The 20109-nt window shown below is 40.3% G+C and overlaps 1 protein-coding gene across 2 annotated transcripts in view; it reads left to right on the forward strand.

The window, feature by feature from the left end:
• DNAI7 (dynein axonemal intermediate chain 7) overlaps nucleotides 1-20109 on the forward strand; it is a 68853-nt gene that overhangs the window by 44605 nt on the left and 4139 nt on the right. For both annotated transcript variants that reach the window (XM_006140299.3, XM_006140298.3), the window contains exons 9-11: nucleotides 4034-4190; nucleotides 16739-16953; nucleotides 19546-19713. In XM_006140299.3, coding sequence (XP_006140361.1) covers nucleotides 4034-4190; nucleotides 16739-16953; nucleotides 19546-19713 — 540 coding nt within the window. The remainder of the gene's footprint in view (nucleotides 1-4033; nucleotides 4191-16738; nucleotides 16954-19545; nucleotides 19714-20109) is intronic.

Consider the following 20109-nt stretch of genomic DNA (forward strand, 5'->3'; position numbering starts at 1 on the left):
ACACACACACACACACACACACACATACACACATACACACATACACACATACACACAGTGTGTTTTTCAAGCCACCAGATCCGGGACTTGAACTGCATAGTTGATCATGTGGAATCTAGCTACCTTAAACATCACACCACCTGGCTGGCTTGTATACTATTGTGTTTTGGAGATTTTATTTATTTATTTATTTATTTAAAGTTTTGCTATAGGGCACATGTGCTTGCTAGAGAGAGAGAGAGAGAAACAAACAAAAACTTCCTGGGGGATAACCATGCTGCAATACCTCCTCCTCCACTGTCCTCTCAGGATTTGGGACACATGAGCACATATGCTTGGCATGTTTTTCAAGCTGCTGAGTGTGAGACTTGAACCACACAGTTGATCATGTGGGACCAAATCTCCTTTACCTACCACACCACCTGGCTGTCCATCATTAAGTTATGATAGGTCCATCAGCTCTTAACAATTATAGTCTCAGTCAGAGTTTGACAAACTTTTCTGAAAAGGACTGCATGATGCATATTTTCAACTTGTGGGCCATCCCAGTTCTGCTGCAACTACTCAGTGTTGTCATTGTATGGCTAAAACTGCTTTATGTAAACAAATGGGTATGGCAGGGTTCCAGTTAAACTCTATTGACAAAAATGAATGATGAAGACCAGCAGGTGGCGTAATGGTTATGTTGCTGAACTCCCAAGTAATCGACCATAGTTCAAGTCCCGGACCTGGTGGCTTAAACCTCATGCCAGGATGGGACCATCAGATGGCACAATGGTTATGCTGCTAAACTCCCACATGGTGAACTGTGATTTGAATCCTAAACCAGACAATTTGAAACTCACACTGGGCATGTGTGCATGTGTGCCCAAAATCCTCCTCTCAGGAGGAGAAGGGATTATGCGGTACAGCCAATCCCCTGGGAGGTGATTTCTTGCTTTCTGTCTTTCTGGCAAATGCATGAGTCCTATAGCAAAAATAAAAAATCTCTCTTTAAAAAAAAAAAGAATGATGAGGCTACCCTCATAGTACAGTGATTAAGGGAATCAGATCCTACGTGACTGACTGAAGTCCAAATCCTAGCCCTGGTAACTTGAAAAACACATTGAGTACTATGTGCATGCCTGCCCAAAATGCCTATGGGTTGGAGAAATGGAGGAGAATTGTGACATGACCAAGGGGGGAGTGCTTCCATCCCCCACACCATCTATTTCTCTCTGGCTAGTACACAAGCCCTCTGCAATAAAATAAATAAAACTTGATTGTGCCTGAGATTTCCCAGGGACTGTAGTTTGTAGACTCTGGTCCAGATCATCGGTTGTCAACATGTGATCCCTTGAATGGAAGCACCAGCATCCTTGGCATTGTCTGGGAATTTGGGAGAAATGTAAATTCACGAGCCCTCCCCCAAACTACTGCATCAGAAACTGGAGATAAGGCTCAACAATCCGTTTTAACAAAACATACCCCCAAATGGGAAAACCCTTGTTCAGGATCTGTGATATACACCGTGTGGGCTGTGCATCAGCAACATGGAACACAGCACCGTGTCATCTGGGAACATGCGAGAAATGTTTACATAATTTTGGGGCCTCTCACCTTGCCACTACTGAATGTGCACTTTAACAAGATCCTCAGGTGATTCACCTGCACATTCAGGTCTGAGAAGCACCTACCTAGGTGATGCCAATGCTGCTGATGGTGCGTGGGCCACGCCGAGTGGCACTTACAGGGCAGTTTTTCTGTCACCTTCAAGCAGTTTCTCCCTCCTGTTGTGTAAGTACTAGCACTTGCATTAGTGCTGAATTGGTTTATTTGAACTTCACGTCGTGGTGGGTTACAACCCCTCGTATACGACCACACTACCACATGTACCCAGTTATGATGTTGTAGCCTGCCCCTTCCCTACTGCACCCCCTTCCCCAGCATGGTATATGCCCAGATTCCCAGGTCCTTCTCACCCACAGTCTCATCTATTAAGGACTTTGGCGCATTCTTGTATTAGAATGTTTCTATTGCCCTCTCCCCTCAAGGAATCTATGTGGATAATTTTTTCCTAATAGTTCCCAGGAATTTTCCCCCCATAGGGCATGTATGCTCACAGGAAAGGAGAGAGAGAAAAAGATAGAGACAGGGAAAGTGAGAAATTACTCCCCAGGGGTATGACCAAGCTGCAGTCCCTTCTCTCCCCTCTCCTTTCATGATTTTGGGTACACATGCACACGTGTTTGGTGTGAGTTTCAAGCTGCCAGATCCGAGACTCAAACCATATTTGGCCATGTGGGAGTCTAGTGCCTTAACCAGCATGCCACCTGCTGTCCTTCCTCCATAAAATTTTAATCCCATGGATATACTATATATTCAATTATGTGTTATGTGCACACCTAGGCCTTGTACATGAAAGAGTAGACTTATTTTCATCCCACCAACTTATTCTCACCCCTGTGGGGCTGATAGTACTGTTTTCTTCTTTTCCTCACTAAGAATAGATGTATTAGAGCGAGCCTGGAGGGAGATAATCTGGTCCATAGCCACTCTGAAGAATCTGCATACGTAAATTAGCCTTCCATATTTCAGGGATACCTGAGGACAGGAGTTAATCCAAGGGAAACATCTCTTTGGCAAGGGCAGCCTTCAGAACCTGTTATCCATGAAAAGCTCACAGCCTGAGCTGGAGTTTTTAAAGATACAACCAAAACTTTGTCCTTGAATTTGTCAAAACGTCTTGATGCCACTACCCTATACCCGCCCTTTGAGCTAGGGAATCCTCCTGCACGCCTATTTTATCTTCTGCAACAAAGAGGCCTTCCTCCTTTTAAAAAATGATTTTTCGGGAACCAGCAGTTAGCATAATGGCTATGTTGCTGGACTCTCACGTAGTTGACCGTGGTTCGCATCCTGGACCCGGCGGCTTAAAACTCACGCCGGGCGCGTCTGTGTGCGTGCCCAAGATCCTGAGAGGAGAATGGAGGAGAAGGGATTGTGGCGTGGCCATCCCCCCTGGGGGATGATTTCTCGCTTTCTGTCTCTCTGTCTCTCTCTGTCTGTCTGGCAAGTGCACGCTCCCTACAGCGAAAAACCTCTCAAATAAATAAATAAATAAATGAATAAATAAATAATTTTTCAAGACTTTTTCCAATAACCTTCTATCTTCTCTAGAATTTTGCCCCATCCAATTTTTCTCCATTTTTCTAATGTTACACTCTCCCTCCCTTACCTAAAGTCTTCTTGGCTGCATTCAGATAATGCACAAATCTCCCTTATTGCAGAGAAATATTTTGTTGACTTAACGTAGCTTCATCTGTTCGTCTCTACACTTCTCGAAAGATGGTCCTTGCATCCTCTCCTCACCTACACACCCCTAGCAGTGTATGAGAGCATGTGATTTGGGGTCCTATGGGTCTGTTTTTGAGTTCCGGTGCCTTCTTGAAGTCATTTTGTTATCTCTGGCAAATTACTTGATTCCTCTAAATTTATCTTCTCTGTTAAATGTAATCCTTGTAAGAGTATTAGGAGTTATAAAATGAAATAAGCCCTAACATAGACCTTGGTCCATAGGAAGTTACATTCAAATTTAGTGATTTGGTTTTTTTCTTTCATTTTAATTTATTAATTTACTTTAGGCTTTTGCCATAGAGCGTGTGCACTCTCTGGAGAAAGAGAAAGGGAAAGGGAAAAATCACCCCCCATCCCTCATGGAGGATAACCATGCTGTAATCCCTTCTTCTCTAGTCTTCTCTTGGGATTTGGGGCATACATGTACATGTGTCTGGCCTGACTTTCAAGCTGCTGAGTCTAGGACTCAAACTGTGATCGGTCATGTGTGAGTCCAGAGCCTTAACCACCAGGCCACCTGCTGGCTCCCCAGCTTCATCTTTGATTTTGTTTTGACACTGTGTTGGTCAGTCTATAGATAAATGGAACCAAACTGTGGTGCTTATTAAAAATAATGATATAGCTTATCTAGTAGTATTTATTTTTAACTATTACCAGAGAACTTCTAATTTGGTGTTGTTTTGGTCATTTTTAAAAGATACTCAAAGAAGGATTACAGAAATATACATATCCTCCAGAAACTACAGAAGACCTTGAAACAGAGAACGTTTTCCCACCTATCGACGTCACACTTAAGGTTCACAAGAATGTAATCTTTTTTGAGGATCCTATGGTTGTAAGGTGGGATGCTGAAGGTACAGCAATTGTTCTATCCAGTTTTCACAATTAGTCAAAGTGAGAGAAGTTCTTAAACTAAAAGAGAAAATGTAGTGTATAAACTAAGTTTCTTATATATGTCTATGCCAGTTCTAGGGTCTTTATTTTGTTTGTTCTTGACAGAAATAAATAGAAGTTGGAGTGTAAAAGTTGACTGAATTTTATATTTACTAGTTCCTGAAGTGCTTATATCTATCATAGTCTATGAAAAATTACTTATGGTTATGCCATTATGTTTTTAAAAAAGAAAATGAATGAAAATATCAAGATAGTTTAGCAAATCAAAACAAAAATAACAAACATACTCTCCCTTGAATTAACCAAGTAAGATTGCGGTGATTAATATTTTACTATTTTCATGTTAATCACTTATAAATTGCATGCAAGTATTTTGGGTGGGTAATGGGTAAATGGAAAACCTGAGAAAGTGGAAAACTAGCCACTGCATTGCTTTTTCAAAATAGTTCTTGAACCACTGGGAATGTTTCGTTTTATTTATTTATTTGTTGATTTGAGAGGTTTTTGCTATAGGGTGCGTGCACTCACCAGAAAGACAGAGAGACAGAGAGACAGAAAGCGAGAAATCACCCTACAGGGGGGATGGCCACACCGCAATCCTTTCTCCTCCATTCTTCCCTTGGGATCATGGGCACGCATGCACACGCACCCAGCATGAGTTGAAGCCACCAGGTCTGGGACTCAAACTGCAGTAGACTACATGGGAGTCCAGCAACATAGCCATTATGCTAATTGCTGGTTCCTGTTTTGTTTTATTTTGAAAATTGCTTTTTTAAAAAAATTTAATCCCAGGACCAGCAATTAGTGTAATGGCTATGTCACTGGACTCCCATGTAGTCAACCATGGTTCGAGTCCTGGACCTGGTGGCTTAAACTAACAGTGGGGGTGTGTATTTGCATGCCCAAGATCCCGAGGGGAGAATGGAGGAGAAAGGATTGTGGCGTGGCCATCTCCCCGGGGGTGATTTCTCGCTTTCTGTCTCTGTCTTTCTGGCGAACGCACATGCCCTATAGTGAAAACCTTTCCAAAAAAAAAAGAAAAAAAAATTAATCCCAGGACCTCAGATGGCATAATGGTTATGTTGCAGGACTCCCATGTAGTAGACCATGGTTTGAGTCTTGGACCTGGCAACTTAAAACTCATGCTGGGCACGGATGCATGCATGCCCAAAATCCTGAGAGGAGAATGGAGGAGAAGGGAATTCTGATTTTTGGTCTCTTTGCCTCTCTCTGTCCCTCCAGCGAGCACATACACCCTAATAGCAAAAATCTCTCTTAAAAAAATAAAAAAGTGAGAGAGAAACAGACAGAGAGGCACTCCTAACAAGGCCCTCACTCGGTCATCTACCCCAGTCTCAGTCAGCCTGGACCATGAGCATGTGTGCCTGTGCTCAGGAATGTCCTGGGATGTGAACCTAGGAGGACGCTTCCCACGTGGGTCCTCTCATGTACCCCTGTGCTGCCAGCTGACCCTAGAGATGATTGCTTATTGAAAGTATTAAATAAATGTTAATAAAATCAGAAGTACCAACAGGAACTAAAAACTAATGAATGTTAGTTATTAACAAATACCTATTTTGGGATAGGCTGGTGGAATTTTGAAAGGTCTTGGTCTTATAAGATAATCTGCACGGTGTTAAGGATCCTAACTGAAAGCCGTGTAGCTTAGTTTTTCAGGTTATTTTACAACCATCTATTTGTGAAAGGATTTACACAATTGGTTATAGGCTATGAACAGCTAATATCCCTAAGGTATAAAATCTAACTTTGGGTACAGGGCAAAGAAGTTAAGAACTACTACCAAGAAGAGTAAATATTTTGTATTTTGAAATTTTTCATGAGAGCTCCAATGTTTCACATTTTTGCTTTTATAGATTGAAGTGCAAGTTACTATTTATAGTTTAGAAATAAATTATGTATTAAGAACAAATTTCTAATGACACATTAAACTTTAAAGTACATCAAAATGAATAGTTACATAATTTCTCCTTTCATGCTGCTTTAGAAGTGTCACCTTAATAGTAATGTTCCTAAATATTTATCACATCAAAGATTATTCACACTAAGAATTAAACAATGTAAGTTATCTCACATGATTAAGGAAAATGTAACTTCTGAAAAATTAGATGTTGAAGTCGCATTTAAAAAATGTAAACAGGCAGGAACCAGCAGTTAGCGTAATGGCTATGTCACTGGACTCCCACGTAGTCGACCGTGGTTGGCGTCCCAGACCCGGTGGCTTAAAACTCACACCGGGCGTGTGTGCGTGCGTGCCCAAGATCCCACGAGGAGAATGGAGAACGGATTGTGGCGTGACCATCCCCCCCTGGGGGGTGATTTCTCGCTTTCTGTCTCTATGTCTGTCTCTGTCTGGTGAGCGCACATGCCCTATAGCAAAATACAAAACACCCCCCCCCCGCCAATATATATATATATATATAAAAACGGGAGGGGATAAAAGTTTTCAAAAACTAGATTATATAGGAGCAGAGAGAAAGCAGGCCCAATGGAGGCAGCTCTTCACCCAAGACCCCTGCCAATGCTATTTGGCCCTCAAGACCACCCCACCATCCCTGTAGCCACAGGGTACGAAGGAGCAGAGGGTAAACAGGCCTGACCAAAGGCAGCTCTTTACCCAAGCTCCACGCCCATTCTAGGGTGTTGAAGGAAGGCCTGTTTTAGCCCTTGAAATCGACCTCGTTTCTGCAACCAAGGGGCAAGATGGAGTAAAGAGAAAGGTCTTGATCAGACACAGCTCCTTACCCAAGCTCCCTGATTATTCTAGGTGTGATTTGTCCCTTCAGACCAACATTCCCATGTAAGCAGCTATAGAGTAAGAGGGAAGGAGGAGCCATCCATTTTGGGCTAATTCCAGTTTACCTTCCATTCAACTAGAAGCACAGAGAGAGCAGGTCTGACCAGAGGTGGCTGTTCACCCAAGTGCCCTCTCATTCTAGGGTGTGGGAGGAGGGCCATTTGGCCTCTAGATCACACCCTCCTTCTTGTAGGCACAGGATAATCAGGTATAAGGAGCCATCTCTCTAGTGCTATTTCCAGTTGGAACATTACCCAAGTATGAGCAGAGAGCAAGGAGGCCCGACTGGAGGCAACTCTTACCCAGCCCCCTGCCCATTTTAGAGTGTGGGAGGAGGGCAGTTTTTGCTCCTCAAGACCACTCCTTCTATTCCTGTATCCAAAGTGTAAGAAGGAGCAGAGAGAAAATGGACCCAACCTGAGGAAGCCCTTCACCCAAGCCTCCTGGACATTCTAGGATTAGGGAAGAGGTCTTGTTTTGTCCCTCAAGACTAACTACCCCATTGTTGTAGCCACAGGGTATGAAGGTAGGAGGAGCCATCTTTCTTGTCCTAATTCCAGTTTAGCCTCCACATACTAGGAGCAGAGTAAGAGCAGGCTTGATTTGAGACAGCTCTTCACTCAAGTCACCTGTCCATTCTGGGGTGTGGGAGGAGGACCATTTGTAACCTTCGAAATTACTTTTTTTTTTTTCTTTTGCAGTCTGAAACCAGCCACTGTTTATTTACTGACCAGGTTACAAAAACAATCATGGTGGATACCTTAGTTCATCTTTCTAATAAGTCTGTTGACCTGGTCTTCCCTGTTGCCAGCATCTCCACCTTCTACAAAATGGGTGGTCTTTTTCTTCATTCCACCTCGTGGAGAAGATAATTTGAAGGGCCACAGGAAGTTATTTGCTTCTTTGAAGCATTTTCCAACAGTATAGATTTCATGAATCAGATCCTTCATGCAGATGATGCCGAATTTACCAAGAGATCATGCAAAGAGTTATCTGTCAAAGCAATTCACCTCTTATTGATTTTGCCATAACTACATTTGTAGATCAGTTTATTTACTGACTTCAGGTTCGGGTACCCCCATGCTATGGTTCCACAATTCTCAGCATGTTAATTGAGGCCTTGTTGAGTTTAACAAAGGTGCCATTGAAGATCTGGCGAAGACGAAGAAGCTGCAATACCTTTCGAACCCCTGGGCTCACTCCATTGATATCTCTGATCCTGATGACAAATGCCAATTTGGGTTCTGCAGGTACATGGAAGTTGCCAGCTTTTCTTGCCATCCTGGCCACGCGAATCTCAGTTCTGTACATCTGTCTATACTCCTTATGATAGTGCTTAGCTTTTTCATAGATAAGCTTCCTCCTTGCCTTTTGAAGCATCTTTTGAGTAAACTTCTTTCTCAGGCGCTTGATCTTCAACTCTGCAAAATTCCTTCGCTTTTTCTTAAGGGTTTCTGGCACAGCAGGAACCTTTTTCTTGGTGGCTTCCGCGGCAGCAGGAGCCTTTTTCTTGGTTTCTGCCACAGCAGGAACTTTCTTTTTCTTCTCTTGAACACCCTCCATGGTTCCAGCCGGCAAAAAGCCAAAATTACCCTTTCTGTACTTACACCACAAGGAGCAGAGAGCAGTCCCAATGTGAGGCAATACTTTACCCAAGACCCCTGCCCATTTTAGGGTGTGGGAGGAAGGAATGTTGTGGTCTTTGAGACCACAGGACCCCATCTCCTGCCATTACTGCAGCTATAGGGAGCCGAGAGAAAGGACCAACTGGAGGCCATTCTTCACCCAAATCCCTCTCTGCCTGTTCTAGGGGTATAAGTTGGGCCTATTTCAGCCCTCTGTACTACCCCTTCTATTCTTACAACCAGAATTTAAAAGGAGCAGAGAGAAAGCAGGCCTGACTAGAAGCAACTCCTTACCTAATCTCTCTGCACATACAGGATGTGGGAGTAGGGCCTGTTTTGTCTCTCAGGACTGCCCATCCCTCTTCTTGCTGCCACCGGGAACATAGAGAAAGCAGGCCTGAATTGAGGTAGCTCTTCACCCAGACATCTTGAGCTGTCTAGGGTAAAGCCTTTCAGACCATCCTCCCATTCCTGTAGGCACAGGGCACAAAGGTAGGAGGAGCCCTTTTCCTTGTGCAAATTTCAGTTTACCTTACACACAAGTAGGAGCAGAGGGAAAGCAGGTCCAGCTGGAGGCAGTTGTTCACCCAAACCCCTGCCCATTCTAGGTTGTGGGAGGGGTGCCTTTCTTTGACCCTCCAGACCACCCCTCACATTCCTGCAGCCATAGGCTAAGAGAAGCAGAGAGAAAGCATACCTGATTGGAGGCAGTTCCTCACCCATGTCCCCTGCCCATTCTAGTATTTGGAAGGAGGGCCGCTTTTGTTCTTTGAGATTACCCTCCCACCATCCATACAGCCACAGGGTATGAATGAACACAGAGAAAGTAGGACTGACCAGCTTTTAGGGTGTGGGAGGAGGGCCTCTGCTGACTCTCAAGACTGCCCTACCATTTCTGCAGCCATAGAGAACAAAGATATAGCAGGCCCCACCCAGGCAGCTTTTCACCCAAGCCCCCTAATTAGCATGAAGAAGGGCCTGTTTTGACTTTTGAGACATTTTTTATTCCTGCAGCCTCAGAGTAAGAGGGATCAGAGAGGAAGCAGGCCTGCCTGGAGGCAGCTCTTCACCTAAACCACTGCCCATTCTCTGGTATGGGAGGTGGGTCAATTTTGGCCCTCCTTACCACTACTTCCATTCCTTAGGCCATAAGCTAAGAGGAAGAGAGAGAAATAGGCCTGACTAGAGGCAACTCTTCACTCAAGCCGTTTGCCCATTGTATGTGTGATTGAAGGGCCTGACCCTCGGGACTACACTTCCGGCCATTTCTTTCAACACAGAAAACAGAGAGGGCAGGCCTAAATGGAGGTTGTTCTTTACCCAAGCCCCTCGCCCAGCCTAGATTGTGGGATGAGAGTCTTTTATGGCCCTTTAGAACACCCCATTCCTGTAACCACATTGAGCAGGGAGAAAGCAGGCCCATTCAGAGGTAGCACTTTACCCAATTCTCCTGCCCATTCTAGGTTTTCAGAGTATGGCTTGTTGTGGCCCTCGAGACATCCTTCCTCTCAGTTCTGCAGCCTCAGGGAGCAAAGAGTAAGCAGGCCCAACCTGAGGCAGTTCTGCACTTAAGCCCCATGCCCATTTTAGGGTATGGGGAGACACTTATTTTGGCACTTGAGACCACCCCACCATTCTTGCAGCCACAGGATAAGAAGGTAGGAGGAGCCATCTTTCTTGTGCAAATATCAGATTTAGATACTATCTCCAACAATAAAGAGGAAAACACAGAGAAAGTCATCAAAATGTCAGAAAAATAATTCAGAATATTTATTGTAACTAAACTCAATGAGATGCAAGGGAAAACAGACAACCAACTCCAGAAGGTGAGAAAATCATTCCATGACTTGAAGGAGGAACTCCATGAGGAAACAGATACCACAAAAAAGAATCACACAGAACTTCTAGAGATGAAGACTGTAAAAAAGAAATCAAAACCTTCCTCACAAGCATTAATAGCATATTCAACCATGCCCAAGATAAGATCTGTGCTCTAGAAGTCAAAATCTTTGACTTAGGTAAAATCACCAAAAGAATGAAAAATAACAACAAAAAATGAGGACAACATATGGGAAATACATTAAATGCCCAAACGTCTGAATAAATCTTATTTCAGAAGGTGAAGAATCTAAGGGCATAAAAGATATATTCCTTGACATGCTTGTAGAAAACTTTCCGAACCTAGGGAAACATTTAGAAATCCAGACACAGGAAATAGAAAAGACACCAAGTGTAATCAACATAAGATCCTACACCTGGCACATAATCAGATTGGTAAAAATCAAAGACAAATACAAGATTCTAAAAATGGCAAGAGAGAAAATCAAGTTACTTACCTTATCCCATTAAGCTAATGTCAGACCTGTTGACTGAAACAATGTAAACAAGGAAGTAATGGGCAGGTATATTTAAAACACTGAAAGAAAAACAATTTCGACCAAGCATACTATACCTGGCAAGATTATCCTTTAAGTGGTAAGAAAAAATAAAATCATTCTCAGATAAACAAAACCTGAAAGAATTTACCAACACTACACCAGCACTTTAAGAAGTACTATATCAGGAAAATATAGAGAGTCAAACAGAAACAAAAGAACAAAAAATAACCAAGAAAATGGCTTACAAAATGGCAAGGAAGGACCAGCAGTTAGTGTAATGGCTATGTTGCTGGACTCCCATGTAGTCGACCGTGGTTCGAGTCCTGGACCTGGTGGCTTAATCTCACACGCATGGCGTATGTGTGTGCATGCCCAAGATCCCGAGAGGAGAATGGAGGAGAAGGGATTGTGGTGTGGCCATCTCCCCTGGGAGGTGATTTCTCACTTTCTGTCTCTCTGTCTTTCTGGCCAGCGCACGAGCCCTCTAGCAAAAAAAAAAAAAAAAAAAAGAAAAATGACAAGGATAAGTCTGTAAACACTGATAATAAGGTTGAATAGCAATGGATTAAATTCTCAATCAAAAGACTGGCTGAATGGATAAAAAAACAGGAGCCCTCTACATGCTGCTTGCAAGTAACACACCTGTCTGGTAAAGACAAACATAGACTGAAATAAAGGGCTGGAAAAAGATATTCCATGCAAATGAAAATTAAAAAAAGGCTGGAGTTGTGATACTGATATCAGACAAAATAGACCTTTAGACAAAAACTGAAAGAAGAGACAAAGAAGGATACTATCCAGTGTTAAATGGGCTAATTTATCATGAAGATATAACACTTATAAATATCTATGCACCCAACACAGGAGCACCCAAATATATCAAAGAAAGACTGCTAAATCTAAAGGAAGAGAGAGATGGCAATGCACTAACCATTGGGGATCTTAGCACCCCACTGTTTCCTCTGGACAGATCATCTAGACAAAAACTAATCAAAAAGATACAGAATCTAAATTATATCATAAAATAGACTTAACATCTATAGAACATTTTGCCAAGAACCACAAAATACACATTTTTCTCAGTACTACATGAAACATTTTCGAAGCTTGACCACATGATAGGGCACCAAAAAAGCCTTTACAAATTCAAAGGTATAGAAACTGTACTCATCATCTTCTAAGACCACAATGGAATTAAAATTGAAATTAACTGAAGAACCCTTGAAAATATCCAAATACATGGAAATTAACAACCTATTCCTGGATAACTTCATAACCACTGACAAAATTAAGGCTGACACCAGAAGATTCACTGAAACCAATGATAATGAGCACATGGATTTTTATAACCTGTGGGACACAGTAAAGCAGTCATAAGAGGGAAGTTCATAGCAATTAGTGCTCATAAGAAAAAAAATTGAAAAGGTGGCAAATAGATAACCTAACAACACATCTCAGAGATCTAGAAAAACAATAACAAAAGTACCCCAAAAACACCAGGAGAAAAGAATTAATAAAGATGCGAGCAGAAGTAAATGAAATAGACAATAAAAGAATGATACAGGAAATAAAACCATAAGGTCATTCTTTGAGAAGATAAACAAAATCAACACACCGTTAGCTAGGCTAATCAAGAAGAACAGAGAAAGGAATCAGGTAAGTCAAATCAGCAATGAAACCGGCACTATTACAGCAGACATAACAGAAAAACAAAAGATCATAAGAGAATACCATGTCCACTACATGCCAACAAACAAAAAAACCTAGATGAGATAGACATATAATCTACCAAGAATGAAACAGGAAGACATCAAAGGCTTGAATAGACTCACAACAAGTAATGATATCAAATCAGTAATAAATAGTCTCTTAGCCAAAAAAAAAAAGCCCAGGTCCTAATAGTTTCACTAATGAGTTCTACAAAACTTTAAAAGAACTAACCCCCATTCAATTCAAACTATTTCTACAGACACAAAATGAAGGACCCCTCCCATATTTATTCTATGAAGCCCACATCACCCTGATCCCCAAAACAGACAAAACAACATATAACAAAATCTACAGATCAATACTCCTAATGAATACATATGCAAAAATTCTCAACAAGATACTAGCAAATCCTATCCAACAACACATTAAAAAGTTTATACACCATGATCAGGTAAGCTCTATCCAGGAACATAAGGCTGGTTCAACATATGCAAAACAATAAATGTAAAACATCACATTAACAGAAGGAAAGACAAAACAAATGAGACATCAATTGATGCAGAAAAGCATTTGATAAAAATACAACATCTCTTCATGACTAAGACTTTCAGCAAAATCAGCATTGAAAGGATATTTCTCAGCACAATAAAAGGCATATATGAAAACCCACAGCTAACATTACACTGAATGGATAAAAGCTTTCTGGAATAAGACAAGGCTGCCCACTTTCTCCACTTTTTTCTTTCCTTTTTTTTTTTCTTTCTTTCTTTCTTTGAATTTAACTTTATTATTATTATTTTCCAGTTTGATCAGCGAGACAGAGGGAAAGTGAGAAAGCAAGCCACCAGATTTAGACCTTGAACTGTGGATGACCATATGGGAGTCCAGTGCCTTTAACCACCATGCCACCTGCCAACCCCCTTCTCTCTTTTTCAACATAATAGTAGCAGTCCCAGCCAATGCAGTCAGACAAGAGAGTAAAACAAAAGTCATTCAAATAGAAAAGGAAGTGAAATTATCTCTATTTGCAAATGATATGATTATATACATAGAAAACCCAAAAGAGTCCACAAGAAAACTCCTGGAAGTGATAAATGAATACAGTATTATAGCAGGATATAAAATCAACATACAAAAAATCTATAGCATTTCTATACATCAACAATGAACAGACTGAGGTGGAACTGAAGAAATCAATCCCATTTATAATAAACTCAAAAAGCATTAGATAGCTAGAGATAAACTTAATCAAAGAAGTCAAAGATCTCTATAAGAAAACTATGAAAAACTTAAAAAGAAATTGAAAATGATACAAGAAAGTGGATAGTAATCTCATGTTCCTGGATTGGAAGATTTAATATAGTCAGAATGTCCATCTTTCCCAGATCTATAAATTCAATGCAATTCTGATTAAATTACCAGAGATACTACTCATAGAAAGAGAAAAAATAATAAAATTTGTCTAGAATCATAATGTGTTCAGTATCATGAAAGTAATACTGAGAATAAGTAGAAGGCATCTCACTTTCTGACCTCAAAACATATTACACAGCCATAATAATCAAAACAGCATGGTATTTCTCACAAAAACAGGCAAGCAGACCAATGGAACAGAATTGGGAACCCAGAAATATACCCCAAAACACACAGCTAATCAATTCTTTTTTTTCATTTTTTTATACATTCAATTACCTTTCTTAACTTACAAAGTGAGTATTTCACTATGTGAACATTTCTCCCTAGTCCAGTTGGTTAAACTATAAAATACCTTCAACAGATAATATCACATTTCTTTGTCTCATTAATGCTTTGCTTCCCTATTTTTCTTCTAAATGTCCTTCCTCAGCCCCTGTTCTTCCACACACACTATAGCTGGTATTTAGTATTGGGCACAACACAACCCAATGATGAAAAGAAAATCTCTTTAGCAAATGTTGCTGGAAAAATTGGATATTCACCTGCAGAAAAATGGAACTGGACTCTTATTACTCACCATTAACAAAATTCAACTCAAAATGGATCCAGGCTCTAAACATAAAACCTCAAAGTATAAAACCACTAGTGGAAAACACAAGAGAAACTCTTAAAGATGTCAGAGTAGGCAAAGACTTCTTAAATAGAGACCCCCAAAGCATAAGCAATAATTCCCAAAATAGACAAGTGGGACTAGATCAGGCTAAAAAGCTCTGCACAGTACAGAATAATAATAATAATAATAATAATGATTAGAGTGAGAAGACAACTCTCAGAATGTGAGGATATTTGCAAACTACGCCTCAAATAAGGTACTATTAACCAAAATATACAGGGAATTCAAACAGCTTACCAGAAAGAAAAAAATCGATCCCATTAAAATATGGGCAAATGAGTGAGACAGACAACTCTCCAAGAAAGACATATATGAGTGGCCAAAAAGCATATAAAAAAAATGCTCAACATCTCTTATCATAAGGGAAATGCAAATTAAAACCACAATGAAATACTAGTTAACCCCAGTCAGAATGACTACGACTTAAAAAATTAAGAATGGGTAAGTGTTGACAAGGCTGCAGTGAAAAAGGGAACCCTCCTCCTACACTGTTGGAAGGAATGTAAATTAGTACAGTCTCTGGAGAACAATATGGAAGTTCCTCAGAAACCTACAAATAGAACTACCATACAACCCAGTAATTCCACTCTTAAGTATCTATCCAGAGGAAAGGGAAAAACTCAGTCGGAAAAATATTTGTACATCCATATTTATTGTAGCATTATTCACAATTACTTGGACATGGAATCAACCTAAATGTCCAATAACAGATGAATAGATTGAAAATGTGGCACAGGTACTCTATGGAATACTATTCAGTCATTAAAAAAAAAAAGACAACTTGACATTTGACACAAAGTGGACAGATATGGAAGATATACTATTAAACAAAGTAAAACATACTGTGAAAGATGGGCATAGAATGTCTCCACTCAATATATACTAAATGTCTGCACTCCATAGCAGAAACTGAAAGATTAGAAGGTATAACAACAGGGAAGACAACTATAGATACTAGAGACTGTGGGGATGAGTAATAGGAAGTGGGTAATAGTGGGTGGGAGGGAGGGAATCAAGGAAAAAAACAATACATTTAATAGAAACAAAAATCAAAGTTACCTGTTGATGATAAGGCATATGGTGATGTCTCTGACTTGACTAGTATGCATTGTATTCATGCTGGGAAAACTATGTTGTGCACTGTGAAGATGTACAGTGATTAAAGTTAAATAAATTAAAAAACAAGATTGTGATGGTTGCACAAATAGGTGAACTTACTAAAATAATTGTACACTTAAAACAGGTGAATTTTAAAGCTGTTTTAAAACAAAGATGAGAATTTTCTCTAAAAAGTTAGGGAAGTGTTTTCTAGGTAGAAAGAACTACATTTGCAGAATCACCAAGTTATGTGATGTAGGAGGTAAAAATGTGGGGTGGAAATCAGGTGTTACAATAGAAATGGCAGGAAGAAGCCAGGAAAGCAGATCAAAGCTTCATCCCAAAGGTCTTACATACCACACTAAGGGGTTTGGACTGGATCCTGTAGACAGGAGGTGCTCACAGCAGAGCTGACTTTTTGTTGAGATTCTGTGTTTGTTTGGAGTTTGTAGCAGGGGAGTGCAACTACTTGTATATCCTTAACCGAAGAACGGCCCTCCTCAAGTGGAGGAAGACATTCTTTTTGACCAAGTGCATGGTTTCAGGAGGAATGCACAGGATGTGATGAGGGAGAAAAGGGACACTCACTTACCCAGCAAGATCATGTAAATCAACCCTGGTGTTCAATGGTGTGACAGATGTTGCAGCTAGATTGCCCTCACATCTGAGATTCTATTCAAAATGGCAAAGATAGGATTATACACCTCGAAGTTACTTGGGAGGCTTTAGTCATCCATTTTTTTAAATAGAACTAAAGTGAAAACCAATGTCACTTTCTTCATTTATCATAAAGGTAAATATTGGAGAACTGATGGCATCAGTAATGTATCTTACAAATCAGAAGAAAGACTTATAACATTCAGCCTGGACACCTTTGGCCCTGTTACCTTGATTCAAGATACTCATATTAACATGCCATACCAGTCATGGGAACTAAGACCGCTTGATGTGAATAAAGTACTTTTGACCGTGACTACAGTATTTACTGAGATAAAAATACAAATTAAGGTGAGTTACAAAAGTCATATCAAAGAAGTATGCCTCTTTGATAGGTATAATAGTGTGTCAAAGCAATCAATCACTGTTGGTGTATATATTACAATGTCTTTTATACATTTCTAAATGAAAGGTTAATTTTCATTAATGTAATGAGATAATTAATACCATTTAAACAGTGAGGCTCAAACTCGTACCACAAAGTTACTAAGGATAGAATAATGAACCAACAGGGCCAGCCAGTGGCATGCTAGTTAGGGCAACTGGATCCCACATGGCTGACTGCGTGGTTTGAGTCCTGGACACCACAGCTTGAAAAACATACCAGGCATGTATGCATGTGTACATGCCTAAAATTCAACAGGAAAAGGGTTTGCTGTGTGGCCATCTCCCTAGGGGACGATTTCTCACTTTCCCTCTCTCTGTCTTTCCCCGGCAAGCACACATGCATTATAGCAAAAACAAAAACAAAAAAGGAAGGTGGGGAGAACAATGAACTAATATGCCTAGTTATAATGTGAATTTCAGAATATTTGATCCACTCTAAAGAGGTCTGATTTTAATCTTCCAACTCTTTGAAATCCTCTTTAAGTTTGTTTTCTCTCTGAATGAGTCTCTCTTGTTCATCAGTCAGAAATTGGGTAGCATGAAATTTAGAGACAAAAGCAGATTAATGGTTGCCTTGGGCTGAAGATAGGAATGATAATTAACTGTAAGTGAGCTTTAAAGGGAATCTCCTTAGGAGGGATGAAAATGGTAAAAAGTCAATTTATGGTGATAGTTGTATCCTCAGTAAAGTCATTACAAATCTTTGTACTGTACACTTGAAATAGGTGAATTTTATAAGTAAAATATGCTCAGTAAGAGCTACATTGTTTTTAAAGGAGAAAGTAGCCTGAACTTTCTTATGAATGTAATAGGAAAACTAAAATATTATCAAATTTTGTTGTTAAAACTAGGTGAGAGGGGAAATGCAGAGCTCAAGCTCATTAGTGCTACAAAGGCCCTTAAACATTTCTAGAATACTCACATTTTTAAAAAAGTGTTTACATATTCATTTCTTCCATGAGAGAGACAGAGAGAGAGAAAGACAGGCGCTCCCAACAGGGTCCCCAGGCCATGATCCACCCCCATCTTGTCAGGTCAGACTCACAGCCACACACAATGTGCACATACCTAGAGTATTCAGGGAGGTCCTAAGACACACATCCAGGACCTCCCCCCCTCCCCCATATCGGTCCACTTTTGTTACTACTGCACCATTCCCAGAGAGGGAAACTGAGGTCCCCAAAAGTTAGGAGGTTAAGTGACCTTCCGTTTTTTATTTTTTTAAGAGGTTTTTGCTATAGGGTGAGTGTGCTCACCAGAGAGACAGAGAGACAGAAAGCGAGAAATCATCCCCCCAGGGGGGATGGCCACACCGCAATCCCTTCTCCTCCGGGTCCGGGATGCGAACCGCGGTCGACTACATGGGAGTCCAGCAACATAGCCATTATGCTAACTGCTGGTCCCTAAGTGACCTTCCTAAGAGTATGTAAGGAGATGATAGTGAAGGAGACTCCTGTCAAAACTTTCTAACCCAGTCGGTGCCGCTTCCCCTGTACTATCCCAGCAGCCCTGAAGACCCCTGTGCACAGATCTCCCTACTGTCATGGAAAGACACAGACACCTTCACAATGTCCATTATAAATATGAAGATGGGAACACCAAGGATTGCTTAGTGAGCATGTTCGGGTCAGATTTTAAAGGAACTTCTGTGCTAATACAGCAGCTGCTAGACACACGTGTCTATTGAACTCTGAAATGTGGCTAGTCCAAAGTAACATGTGCCATGACAGTAAAATGCACATCAAAGGTTTTGAATATGTTGTATGAAAAAGAATGCAAACTGTCTCAATAATTTTTGCCCTAATTACATATTAAACTATTTTAGATATTAAATACAGTAAGATTTTTAAAAATGAGAAATCTGAACTCTGTACACCTTCAAATTGCCACTTTGCTATACTTAAGAACTGGAGAATTTTGCATCATTATGTTAAATCTTACATGTGTAAAAAGTAAAAATAATCCTTAAAAGTGCAATCATGACTGTTATCAAATAGCTATTTTAATTCAATATGAACACATATAGTATTCTTGGGTCATAACTAATAAAACAGAAAAACTGAAAGATCTTTTAATCTAGTCCGTTGGCTGTTCAGATGACTCTCAGAAAGAGTTAAGTAAACTGCCCAGGTAACAAGACTCTGGTGGAGCCTTCAGATCCAGACTAAAACATACCTGCCTGCATTCTTCTTTTAAAGATTTATTTGTTTAACTCCATTTGTTATTATCAATTTTTAATTTGACCAAACAGAGAACGAGAGAGAAAGGGAAAGTGAGAAAGCAAGCCTCCAGGTCCAGGACTCAAACCATGGTCGGCCACATGGGAATCCAGCACCTTTAACCACAATGCCACCTGCCAGCCCAATCTACATTCTTTCTAATATAGAGTGAGAATAAAATTTTAAAATAGTATAAAGAACCAAAAAGCTAGATCTGGAATGATACTGAAGCTATCGTTGATTAACTTGCATAAAAGCTTCTTTTTTTGTAAACTAGGAAAACCTCTGCATGTTAGCTTCAGTTAAACTAAAAAACAAAGAACAGTTCTCTATTTTGGAAGGAAAGTGGATGACTCCTATTCCTTTCATTATTGCTCTGAAAGAAGCTGGACTGAATATCTTCCCTACTGTGACCTCTCATTTTTATGTGGTTATAAACAATAAGGTAAGTATAAATCTTTATGAATTTGATGTAACGGATGCTTAGAATATTATCAAGTATTAACTTTTATGTAAATCTTAAGACATCCCATGAGTTTTATGTATTTACCTATACAAGATTATAGTTAGAAAGAAGGGGAGAATAAGAGACCAGTAATCCTGGGTTTTCTCAAGTCTAAAAATCTTTGCCAAGAAGTAAGCCTGCGGTAGGATCTTCATATTGACAAAGGGGCCTATTTTTTTTTTTTCTTTTTGGAGAGGTTTTTGCTATAGGGCTTGCCAGACAGACAGAGAGAGACATAGAGACAGAAAGCGAGAATCACCCCCCAGGGGGGATGGTCACGCCGCAATCCCTTCTCCTCCATTCTCCTCTTGGGATCTTGGGCACGCACGCACACGC

The sequence above is a fragment of the Tupaia chinensis genome, unplaced genomic scaffold, assembly GCF_000334495.1.
Source record: "Tupaia chinensis unplaced genomic scaffold, TupChi_1.0 Scaffold000028_1, whole genome shotgun sequence".
Lineage (NCBI taxonomy): Eukaryota > Metazoa > Chordata > Mammalia > Scandentia > Tupaiidae > Tupaia > Tupaia belangeri.